We start from the raw sequence: 12804 nt of genomic DNA, 5'->3' as shown, positions 1-12804 counted from the left end.
TGTGAATGGTTATTAGCACTAATATTTACTAAACTAGTAACTTTACTAGGTGGAGCGCAGCTTACCTTTGTCCGGATTACTGTGTTCCCACTGTTTGCCGGCTTTATGATCTGCAGCTCCTGAACCCATCCATTTGTGAACTGCACATGAGACTCCAATGACTTGTAGCTTCGAAACTGTTCTGATGTGTAGGCGCTCACACCACAAACAAGGTAGCCGAAGATGTCTGTTATGCAAAACTGTGGCATTAAAGGGGTACTTCAGCGCTGGGAAGATGAATCTGTGTTTAAACTGGGTCATCAATGCAGTAGAAATGTGAAATTATTTTTGAATTTGGTGTCTTCTAGACTGAGAAAAGACAGAAAATTTATTTTTGTCCCATGGGGATGAAAGACTACAATTCCCAGAATGCTTCGCTGCCCTGTGAGGCCATTCCCAAAGCCACCAACTTGATTACAGTGACTGAGTTAGAGAAGACACTACAATTAAAAACTGAACGTGTGTGTTCAATATAATGAGTGAGTCACCGCGCGAGTCTCACAGACAGCACTCGTGCAGAGTGATGAGAGCTGAGGTAATCACGACTACACTCGCGGCATACATTCACAACGCGAGTTCAGTCTGGCGCGTTTCAGTTCATGCCTTTGCAAGCTTAACTTTCATAGAAATTAATTTGAGAAGTTAAAAGACTTCCATTGCTCACCATAGCTCCGTTTAAATGAGTGCCTGTAGCTGAGCTGAGCTGTGAGTGTGATCTCCATCCTCATGCGCAGATTCAAAACATGAGGAAATGGCTCCCTCTGCTGGCTGTAGTCTTTAGCCTTTGGCCAAACATTCCTCCTATGATGCAAATATCGTCAATTTGCCTCATAGGAGGAATTTATCCAGAAATAAAATGCATAAATCTCTTGTCTCAGGGGGATATGAGGGGGGAAAGCACAATAATTTGAATATACTCCAGGGTTTCTACTGATACAAAGCCATATTCTAATCGCTGAAGTAACCCTTTAAGTCTTCGTCAGTGCTCCAGTCTTTGTTGGGAACTTCATATGGATCCAAACCGTTTATAGTTCCAATTTTGTCCATATACCGGTCCCTGGCTTCCTTATTTAATGTATCCCGGTAAATGCCACATCCTTTTCGGGATTTTAACATACTTTTTCTTTCTTTACTTTATCTTTCTCCTAACTCTTTCTCCTAATCTCTTCTTCTCATCGTTCGACTTGCTGTTTGTTTACATTCTCGAGGCCATCAACATGGCCGCCACGTCCCAGAATGCACCACGGCGCCCAAGCCCTATTCTCTGTCCGCGGCGATATCGCGACTGAACTAGAGAAGAGGAAGAGTGAGGAAAAGCTCCGTCTGTCCGCGGCGCCTCCTGAGCACGACGGTATAGTGACGAGAGCTTCGGCTCGAGTTCGCCTATTCACTCTAGTATTCTCTGTCCGCGGCTGTAGCGCGACGGAACGAGAGAAGAGTGAGGACAACTCTGCGGCAGCGGCGGAAGAAGAGCCGTGGCGGCGGCAGAGTGAAGAGAGCTTCGGCTTGAGTGTGCTCATGTCCTCTAACATTCTCTCTTTCCGCGGCGCTATTCAGCACGACGGAACGAGAGAAGAGCGAGAGTGAGAAGAGCTCCGTCTTTCCGCGGCGCTAAACGACGCGGCGGAACGAGAGAGTCCTCAAATAGAACAAGCCTGTAAGCTCTAGAAGTGGCGTTGCAGCAGCAACACACACACAAACACATACAACACTCAACATAGACACACAGAATAAAGGATATATAACGCCGGATGGCGCAGCAGGAACGCAGGTGGCTGAAGGCGGAGACCCGGAGGGAATCCGGCGTCCTCAGGGCTGCAGGAATGTTCCGCTGGTTGCTTTTCGACGGCGGTTTGCTTGATTCTGGAGGTCAGCGACGGTGTCGCTGAAGGAGATAAAATCTGACACCTATGGTGAGTCAGGGTCTTATATAGCCTCCTGTATGCTATTTTTAGCCCCCTTTTTCCGGCGGTCTCTCTGGAGCGCCCCCATTGGTTCGCTCCTCTCAGCCGCCTCACCATAGGTTCCTGCAGTTGCCGCAGCCCGGCCAATCAGAGCGCTCCTCGCGCCGGGCTATGGCCGTGCAGCTGCACTGCGCTTTACATAGATACCTTTATTAATAAAGTTTTGCTTCACATTCTTGAGAAAAAGAGTTTTTCCCATACGCAATACGAGGAACCTCTCTCGAAAGGGAACCTGAATCAGTGAAATTATATATCCTCGCTCCCTTTTCATGTTGCGATTAATTGCGAAGCTTTTATCGCGGTATCCGGTACTATCACGATATTGTCATAAATTGCACAAAAAGTGTTGTCATAGCATAACAGCTTTAAGAACTCTTTGTAATAAAAATAACTCTGAATGTTTAAATACAATAATACAATGCACTAAAATATAAAAATAAAACATTCAAACAGATTTAAGTGCAGAAGAATTAGGCTTTAAAGAACAACAGGCAACATTATTTAATGCATTAACGAAGATTGAGCAATAGCTACATTTGGTACAGAAAGTATAATGTTTTTGGTAATGTTAGTTAAGAAATACAAATGATCATTGTTAGTTTTATCTTAGGTCTATTAAATAAGTTCTTTTGATTTTAGTAATGTTATTAAACAGTAACTAAGAAATTAACATTACTTAGAATAATTAATTCTTTATAAGTATTCTTCATTGTCAGTTTGGTAATAATGAATTAATGAGCCATAAGTTCAACAATAACAAATAATCAGAAAATGTATAATCATTAGGTCATGTAGTCCAGATTAAAGGTCAAAGGTCAAAATTGATATTAACCACAATAATGAGATCAAAAATAAGAGTTGAAGAAGTTATATCTCATACTTTTGGCCTTTTATCTCATCATTAAATGATTACTTAATCAAAATGATGAAATACTTAGCTATAATAGAGAGGCAAGGTTGAAGCTGATAGTAAATCATAATTCTGAGATTAAAAAGTTGAAATTATGACACACTGTCATAATTGTGAGAGAAAAAAATCACAATATGTCAAAATTATGACAGAAATTGAATTATGACTTTGTATCTCATAATTAATTATTAACTAATAGTTGACTTATCTAAAATTATGAAATACTAAGCTATAATCGTGACAAAAGTAAAAAAAATGTATAGGAAGTAATAATTATGAGACAAAAGGTAGAAACACTGAGTAATAATTGTGAGATAAAGACAATCACGAGATTGTCGTAATTGTCATAACACAAACTCATAATTTTGACCTTTTATCTCATAATTAATTATTAACTATAATTAACAGTCAAAATTATGAAAAACTAAACTATAATCGTGAGACAAAAGTGAAAAATTGATAGCAAGTAGTAAATATGAGGTAAAAGGTCATGACACACTGAGTCATAATTGTGAGATAAAATTTGAGACACATCAAAATCGTGACAGAAATTCTTGACTTCAAACTATGTTTTTGTATCTCATAAATTTGACCTTTTATCTCATAATTGATTATGTAATGAAATACTAAACTATAATCATGAGACAAAAGACTCAGAATTATGAGATAAAAAAACAGGATGCTTTGCATCTCATAATTAAGACTTTTTACATCATAATTATGATTTAATTAAAGGTAGGAAGAATTGGTTAAAAAACTTTTTTTTTTTTCAAATTTGTTTAAACGTTCTTTATATATCAATACATAATTAAAATGTAAGTACTCTGAAAAAGAAAGTCTAAAATTTGAGTGTGTGTAGACCTCTCAGGACTGTTTTAAAGACAGCTCATTATTTCCATTCACTCCACCTTCTCCCTTCTGGGCTCTTTCCAAAGCCACGCCCCCAAAACACATGAACCCGCCTCACCGACCAATCAGCTGGAAGACGCATTATTGACCTGAGACGAGCAGTGTGCATGTAGTGACATCACGTCACAATCACATGTAATAAAACATCTAACTTTATCAGTATGAATTTCGGTAACGAGCTAGTTATATTTATAAGCCAAAGCTAAAAACGGGTTGCATTGATACATTTTTTTCCAATAGCATCAGTTATACTGTAATGAAGATGAATTTCGTGTAAGATTCATAACATATACTGTGTTTTGCATGTAAGAGTTTCCATGATGGAAGCATTGTTGATTAGCAGTAGCTAAAGCTAACTTAGCTCTAAAAAAAGTTCCTGGATGTGGTGTACTAGCTTTTACACATGCATTTTGTTATCTTAAGTTACATTTTGTGAAATTCAACACGACAGCGATCAACTTGAGCTAAGTATATTGAGTATTTATCATCTCTACTAATGGCTAAGTGTATAATATTGTAACTTTATGCTAAGTAATGTTATGCTATATTAGGCAGCTTCATGTGCTAGTGATACATGCTTCATGAAAACATAAAAAGAAAAAATATATAATACAGCCAGCAATTAGTCGTTTTTCAGCCCCTTTAGGTCCCTCAGTTCTCGATATCGTTGAAAAGCCACGCCCATATTTACTCGCGTTTGATTTCTTTGTTTATCCAAAGACTTCTTGTGCATTGCCTTCACATGTAGGCCTACTGTCTTCCTTTTTATGTGCATTGTTTGCCTCCGCTGACTGCAAAACCCGGCACCGTGCATTTTGAATGCTTTTCAGGGTATATACAGCAATCCTTAAGTTAAATTTACTACTTTTTAATACCTTTTTTACTACCTTCAGAATATTTTTTAAAACCATCACGACACTGAATTGCAAGTGTTAATCAGCGACCTTTCTATTATGTACACAGATTTTGACATATACAGTCTTGTTCAAAATAATTGCAGTACAATGTGACTAACCAGAATAATCAAGGTTTTTCGTATTTTTTTTATTGCTACGTGGCAAACAAGTTACCAGTAGGTTCAGTAGATTCTCAGAAAACAAATGAGACCCAGCATTCATGATATGCACGCTCTTAAGGCTGTGCAATTGGGCAATTAGTTGAATTAGTTGAAAGGGGTGTGTTCAAAAAAATAGCAGTGTGGCATTCAATCACTGAGGTCATCAATTTTGTGAAGAAACAGGTGTGAATCAGGTGGCCCCTATTTAAGGATGAAGCCAACACTTGTTGAACATGCATTTGAAAGCTGAGGAAAATGGGTCGTTCAAGACATTGTTCAGAAGAACAGCGTACTTTGATTAAAAAGTTGATTAGAGAGGGGAAAACCTATAAAGAGGTGCAAAAAATGATAGGCTGTTCAGCTAAAATGATCTCCAATGCCTTAAAATGGAGAGCAAAACCAGAGAGACGTGGAAGAAAACGGAAGACAACCATCAAAATGGATAGAAGAATAACCAGAATGGCAAAGGCTCAGCCAATGATCACCTCCAGGATGATCAAAGACAGTCTGGAGTTACCTGTAAGTACTGTGACAGTTAGAAGACGTCTGTGTGAAGCTAATCTATTTTCAAGAATCCCCCGCAAAGTCCCTCTGTTAAAAAAAAGGCATGTGCAGAAGAGGTTACAATTTGCCAAAGAACACATCAACTGGCCTAAAGAGAAATGGAGGAACATTTGTGGACTGATGAGAGTAAAATTGTTCTTTTTGGGTCCAAGGGCCACAGGCAGTTTGTGAGACGACCCCCAAACTCTGAATTCAAGCCACAGTACACAGTGAAGACAGTGAAGCATGGAGGTGCAAGCATCATGATATGGGCATGTTTCTCCTACTATGGTGTTGGGCCTATTTATCGCATACCAGGGATCATGGATCAGTTTGCATATGTTAAAATACTTGAAGAGGTCATGTTGCCCTATGCTGAAGAGGACATGCCCTTGAAACGGTTAATTCAACAAGACAATGACCCAAAACACACTAGTAAACGGGCAAAGTCTTGGTTCCAAACCAACAAAATTAATGTTATGGAGTGGCCAGCCCAATCTCCAGACCTTAATCCAATTGAGAACTTGTGGGGTGATATCAAAAATGCTGTTTCTGAAGCAAAACCAAGAAATGTGAATGAATTGTGGAATGTTGTTAAAGAATCATGGAGTGGAATAACAGCTGAGAGGTGCCACAAGTTGGTTGACTCCATGCCACACAGATGTCAAGCAGTTTTAAAAAACTGTGGTCATACAACTAAATATTAGTTTAGTGATTCACAGGATCAAAAAAAAAATGTTTGTACAAAATAGTTTTGAGTTTGTACAGTCAAAGGTAGACACTGCTATTTTTTTGAACACACCCCTTTCAACTAATTGCCCAATTGCACAGCCTTAAGAGCGTGCATATCATGAATGCTGGGTCTTGTTTGTTTTCTGAGAATCTACTGAACCTACTGGTAACTTGTTTGCCACGTAGCAATAAAAAATATACTAAAAACCTTGATTATTCTGGTTAGTCACATTGTACTGCTATTATTTTGAACAAGACTGTATAACAAACAAAAAAGAATAGATTTAGAATCGACACCAGGAGGAAATCTGTTAAGTTATCATTCAGACAGAGTAAAATAGATATCAACATTCACAAAAGTTGGTTGAGGTGAAGCATTACTGCATACACATTTGATTTCAATTAATAATTGGTAATTCAGCAATTAAATTATTTAGTGTTTTTTTCCCAACAACAAAACCTGAGCCAAATATTACATTTCTATAACTATAACAAAATACTAAAAACTAGTCAATCGATTAAAAACTTTAACTAGATTAATCACACATTTTTTCTGTGATTAATCGCAATAAAAAAAAGTTTTTGTACGTTTTTAATATAATAATTTCACAGTTAATCAAATTAATGTAGAAACAACATAAAGACAGTATATTTTAAATACTTGTTTAAATGGCATCTTTTTATGAATGAAGGCCAGTATTACTGATATTAATACAGTTACTGATTTTTTTTTTACATTCATTATTAGGCTTCAAAAATACAACAGTTTTTAATTTAAATAAACTTAAAACAATGCTAACATAAATCCATAATAAATGTCATGTTTATTCCTGCCCTTCCTGTCTTAACAGTAAGGAAATATACAGAAATTTAATACAGTTATCAAAGTTATATGTAGTCTGCACTGCATAAACTATAAATTAAATAGTTAATCCTTATTAAAGCTACAAAAGTTATTTAGTCAAGCGCAGCGAGTCATTTTCTCTGTTCCCTTTGTTCTTTAACTTTACTGACAGGAAGCTTTATTGGCTGCGGTCCCTTTAAGAGCAGACAGCCACGCGGATCTCACTGTTTATACGGTCTATGGATCGCGCCTCATTCTCTCACAACTCTTTGTTCATTTTAGACTATCTATATATACATCGTTTAAGATTGCTCTTATGAGGATAGTCGTTGAAGATATGCCTTGAAGCAAGTCTAAAATAAAACGTAATCTAGCCACTTCTGTTGAGCGCGCTGTGCTCTGAGATGATGCCGAACGACCGCTGAATATGCCGTCAGCATCAAACACACGTTGAGACGGAGACGAAAGATCTTTGATTATGTGCCCAGATATGATGAAGCCCATATTTAAACGAACTAACGCGAACGCAGATAGAATTTCAATATAATAGGACACCTGATAGTCTGAAAAAATAATACCTAATTTGGAAAGAAATAATACCTATGAGGCCAAATTTAACACTTTTAATGGCCTTAAATTTGACAATTTTGATTTATCACTTTTTAATACTTTTTAAAACCCCGCGGACACCCTGCTTTTGCTCTTCCCAGGTGTGCGAGTCAGGGATGGAAATTAGCACCGCCACCAGCCAAATGCGGGTGATTTTGAGTTGTGGCGGGTAAACTCGCTTCACCTACCGGCCACCGTGGCGGGTAAATAAAAATAGCATGCTGTTTCCCCTCTTTGTAAACTGTGTTCAATGCATGCGAGTGTGGCAGTATGTCCGAATATGACCAGTCGTTTTCGCTGTCATTACCTGGATGTAGTACCAGAAGACGCGAATACGAACTCGCGCGCGCTGAAAGAAGATCCGTCACTGTGTGCATCATCCGAGAACACGCACTCGTCTCATAGCCCGCAAATATTGAGTTCTCTTTCAAGTCTTGCGCTTAAATGGATAAACTCACACAAAAAGTATGTTGACATGTCCATCTTGATGAGTATCCAAGCAGACATAGTCTGAATATGCCTCAAGTGAACGTTATACAGTCGAGAAAGAAGAGCATATCCCTGCATTAGGTCTTAAAGGGGCAGTAGCCTTTACTGCTGTCTGTTTAATGTCAAACAAAAGGACATCACGCACTGCTCTTGAATAGCTTTTGTAAGTTTAATAAGGATTAATCTTTAATTTAAACAGTTAAAATATGCAGTTATTTTACATTTGATTACTTTATTTAATTTCTGTACCTTTCTGCAAGCCATTAGGCCTGTACATTAGCTATTATTAAATGCACACATGAGTGAGGTCAAGTTAAACATTTTAGTTTGAATTGTATTTTATACTGTGGATTGTTGCAATGTGCTAAATAAATATTTGCATAATTTGTAATTGATTAATATTTGAAACTTTAATATTAATTTATGCAATCGCAATGCCTTGATTTTTAGTAAAGTTACACAGTCACAGCGTTAGCCATAAATGCAATGGTACTAATAGTTGGCATAATTTCTTTTAGTGCTTCGGTTTCGGCCAAGAATTTTTATTTCTGTGCATCCCTACTGACAATGTTCTGCTCGGTGTGTCGTCAACACGCTTCAGAAGATGCCAAAACTAAGAGTTTCATTGTTGGGACTAAAAACCTAAAACTGGAAGCCATAAAAGATCACGAATCATCCAAATGCCACATCCAGGTAAAAAAAAAGCGCACAGAGCACAGAGCCCTACTCATTTAATGAAATGTATATCAGTTCATGGTTTGTGTGTGTATAAGAGAGATAGAGAATATGTCAGTATTTCATTGAGACTTGAGATTAAATAAACTGCTTAAATATTGTAGAGCTTGTAGTATTAGTTTTTCACATGCAGTTACACATTGTCGGTTAAAAACAAGAAAGTGGCTGGTCAAAACATTGAGTGGCTGGTAGATTTTGAAATCCACCAACCACAGTGGCCGGTGGACAAAAAAGTTAATTTCCATCCCTGGTGTGCGCACGTGTGGGCGGGTCCTGTAGCGAAAGCAGTGGTTGCCATGGTAGCGAGAGAGACAGTCGCCCAAGCCAATCATTTGTTTCGTCCCAGACAAAAATAATGAGCGGTGTTTATTGCAGATTAAAAAGTCTAGGATCACTCGATTTTTATACTCTCTTTTTCAAAGTACTTACATTTTAATTATGTATTGCCATATAAAGAAAGTTTAAACAAATTTTGGACAAAAGTGTTTTAGATCATTCCTACCTACCTTTAAGTATGTTTTTCCCCTTTATGTGCCATTCCATAAGATGCAGACAGTTAAAGCATATATAATATATTATATATATATATATATATATATATATATATATATATATATATATATATATATATATATATATATATATATATATAAAATGTAAACTTAACTGATTATTTTCATAACGTATATGCTCATTTGTGCGGTTCTGCTGCAGTACTCACTGTACATTGCGAGGTTTGGACCAAGACATGTTTCTGGTTTCAGACAAGCCCATTCTAAGCCCATTCACAGCCCCAAATACAGCACCTGTATGACAAAACATACATTGCAATTCATGTAAATACAAATCATTTTAAAAATATGAAATAATAACATTCATCAAAGTAACTTCAAGCCCAGGGTTGGCGCCACAAAAGGGCCCCAGGGGTCACTGTGAATGAGAATGAGGAGTTACGTCACAACGTTTTCATTTCGGGAAGGCTCCGCCCAGAGCCGTAGAAAAAGACAGTTGCTGTGATATCGCCATCAAGTGGGAATTTATTATTATTATTATTATTATTTTATTTGTAGAAACAAAAGACAAAAGGGACAATACATATTAATGAACATTTTTCACAAATGTAAATATGCCAGATTATAGCCAAAGGCTAATTTCCATCTGCAGACCCCCAAGCAGGTAGATGTTACACATAAATTCACATAACTACATACAGACACACTATGCACAGGCTATATACAGAGAAGAAAGGACAATAACAGTGATCACAACATACAAGCCCATAATACACTATATCCATGCTATACTAACTCCTATTACACAACCCATATCACACTGATAGTTCTATCCCATTTATTTTTATAAAACACTAACTCTATTTTACATCTGGTATATATACTAACGATTACTAAACATGCTCGCATATTTGTGTGTCCCTCAACCATACCTTTAAACGATTCCTAAAAATAGGCAAACTTGTGCTTTCCCTCACTGACTGAGGGATAGTATTCCAAAAGCTCACCCCCTGATACGATAGAGCGTTCTGTGAAAAAGATGTCCGCCTAAACGCCAAGACACAGTCACCTCTCATATTGGCTCTAGTCACTCGAGACCCGACAGCACTGATAGACTTTTGTTTAATAAAATCACTCAATGGTGGAGGCGCTAGACCATGTATAACTTTATAAATTAGACAGGCTGATTTAAATAATTTGAAATTCGCAAAATTTAAAAACTTATATTTATCTAAAATATTACAATGATGGTATGATGAAGGTTTCTTATCTAATATTTTCAATGCTCTTTTGTAGCATACCTCAATTGGCACAATCGCAGCATAACTGGTATAAGACCAACTTGTGACACAGTACTCAATATGAGCCAGTATCATAGAGTGCAAGAATGTAATCGCTGCTGTATCCGTTAATGATGTACGAATTTGTTTAAAATTTCGTAAATTAACATTTACAGTATTCACAACTTTTTTGATATGTTTTTTAAAAGATAATTTTGAGTCTATCAGAACTCCCAGATACCTAAATTCCTCAACATTAGTTAATTCTTGTCCACCCAAGCAAACTTTTACTGTGGCCACAGTTGTTTTAGGTTTACAAAAAAACATTGATACAGTCTTTTTAACATTAAGACACAAGCATGAATCATTCAGCCATTTTTGCAAATCATTTAAAGCTAATGAAAGCTGATGAGCTGCATCCACAGCACTTTTGGCATGTGTAAAAATTACCGTATCATCAGCATACATAATCGTGTCAACATTTTTGCATACATTGGGCAAACTATTCACATACAGTGAAAATAGCAGAGGTCCTAAAATTGATCCCTGAGGAACACCCTGTGTATATTGAAGATAGGGTGACTTACAATTCTTTATTTGCACACATTGTTTTCTATCCGATAAGTAAGACTGTATCCATTTAACTGTTTGATTACTAAAGCCAAATGTTAACAGTCTAGACAAAAGCTTAAAATGATTCACAGTATCAAACGCACGCTTAAGATCAACAAAAACAGCAGCAACATAACTGTTTTTATCTAAATAGAACTTCACCTTCTCGACAAAAACACAAATAGCCGTTTCAGTTGAGTGAAAAGATCGAAATCCAAATTGCATAGGGTGCAGACCCGGGTTGGAATCATTAAGATGTACAATGATAGAGTTGGCGACCCACTTCTCTGCTATCTTAGAAAAGATGGCTGTAGTAAATTCGAGGTCGCTTGGAAACAAGACGTTTATTCTCAACGACTTTATAAACTCTGGCAACTTAGATTTTTTATTTGTGACTGAGACCTGGCTATCTGTCGGAGATAATAGTCCTTTCTCTGATCTTACTCCTCTTAATTATAATTTTTTTAATTCTCCCCGTTTGTCTGGCCGGGGAGGTGGCCTGGCATCTGTTTTTAGAGACAGTTTTTGTTGCCGAATAATAGAAACGGACACTTTCACAAGCTTTGAAGTTCAACTATTTTCAGTGGACTCCAAGAACTCATTGGTGGTAGCAGTGGTTTATCGTCCACCAAAATCAAACAAAAACTTTATTAATGAGTTCTCAGAATTCCTAGGTGGCATTACCCCTAAATTTGAGAAAATTCTAATCGTTGGTGATTTTAATATTCATGTTTGTTGTGACTCCACAGTATTAGCGAAAGAGTTTATTAGTCTTATTGATGCTTGTGATTTCTCTCAATGGGTGAAAGAACCAACACACGCACAAGGTCATATTTTAGACTTGATACTTACACATGGCCTTTCTATTTCAGACATTCTTATTGGTGATTTAAGTTTTTCGGATCATATGCCTATAATGTTTTCTGCTGATATTTCCTGTCATACTACTGAAATCACTAGACCTGCGAAATGGTCACGTGTTGGCTTATTTGGCCCAACCACTGTTGTAAATTTTTCCGCAGCATTCAATGAGGCTTGTCATCTGCTTTCTGTTGATTATCTTACTACTGTGTTAAATGTGGATGAGCTTCTTAACATGTTTAATTCTGTATGCACCAGTGTGTTAGATAGTGTTGCCCCTTTGAAACTAAAAAAAACATAAAAACAAAGTTGAACCATGGCTAAACAGTGAAACTCGTAGTTTAAGACAAGCCTGCAGAAGAGCAGAACGCAGGTGGAAAAAGGATAAACTCCAAATATCCTATGAAATCCTACGGGAGTCATTAATTATATATCAAAAAGCGGTGAAAGTTGCCAAATCTACATATTTTTCGGAGATAATTTTAAATAACACAAATAATTCCAGGACTTTATTTAAAGTATTGAATTCTGTTTTTAATCCAACAAGTAATAATTATTTAGTGGAGTCTTCTTCTTTGTGTGAAGACTTTTTGAGATTTTTTGTGGATAAAATAGATTCAATTAGACAGTGCATTACTCCCTGTACTGATGACCCTGCAGAAGTTTTGATTCCCACTAAGTTTATAAATTCATTTGAGCCGATTACTA

General features: G+C 36.9%; 1 protein-coding gene across 1 annotated transcript in view; it reads right to left on the bottom strand.

Annotated features, from left to right (window-relative positions):
• The window catches only part of timm23b (translocase of inner mitochondrial membrane 23 homolog b (yeast)), a 62544-nt gene that overhangs the window by 42434 nt on the left and 7306 nt on the right, over positions 1 to 12804 (bottom strand). The window contains exon 4 of the mRNA XM_067421914.1: positions 9553 to 9637. Coding sequence (XP_067278015.1) covers positions 9553 to 9637 — 85 coding nt within the window. The remainder of the gene's footprint in view (positions 1 to 9552; positions 9638 to 12804) is intronic.

This window comes from Pseudorasbora parva, chromosome 17, assembly GCF_024679245.1.
Source record: "Pseudorasbora parva isolate DD20220531a chromosome 17, ASM2467924v1, whole genome shotgun sequence".
Classification (NCBI taxonomy): domain Eukaryota; kingdom Metazoa; phylum Chordata; class Actinopteri; order Cypriniformes; family Gobionidae; genus Pseudorasbora; species Pseudorasbora parva.
The sequence above is the reverse complement of the archived record's forward strand: the minus strand, read 5'-3'. Positions and strand labels throughout refer to the sequence as shown.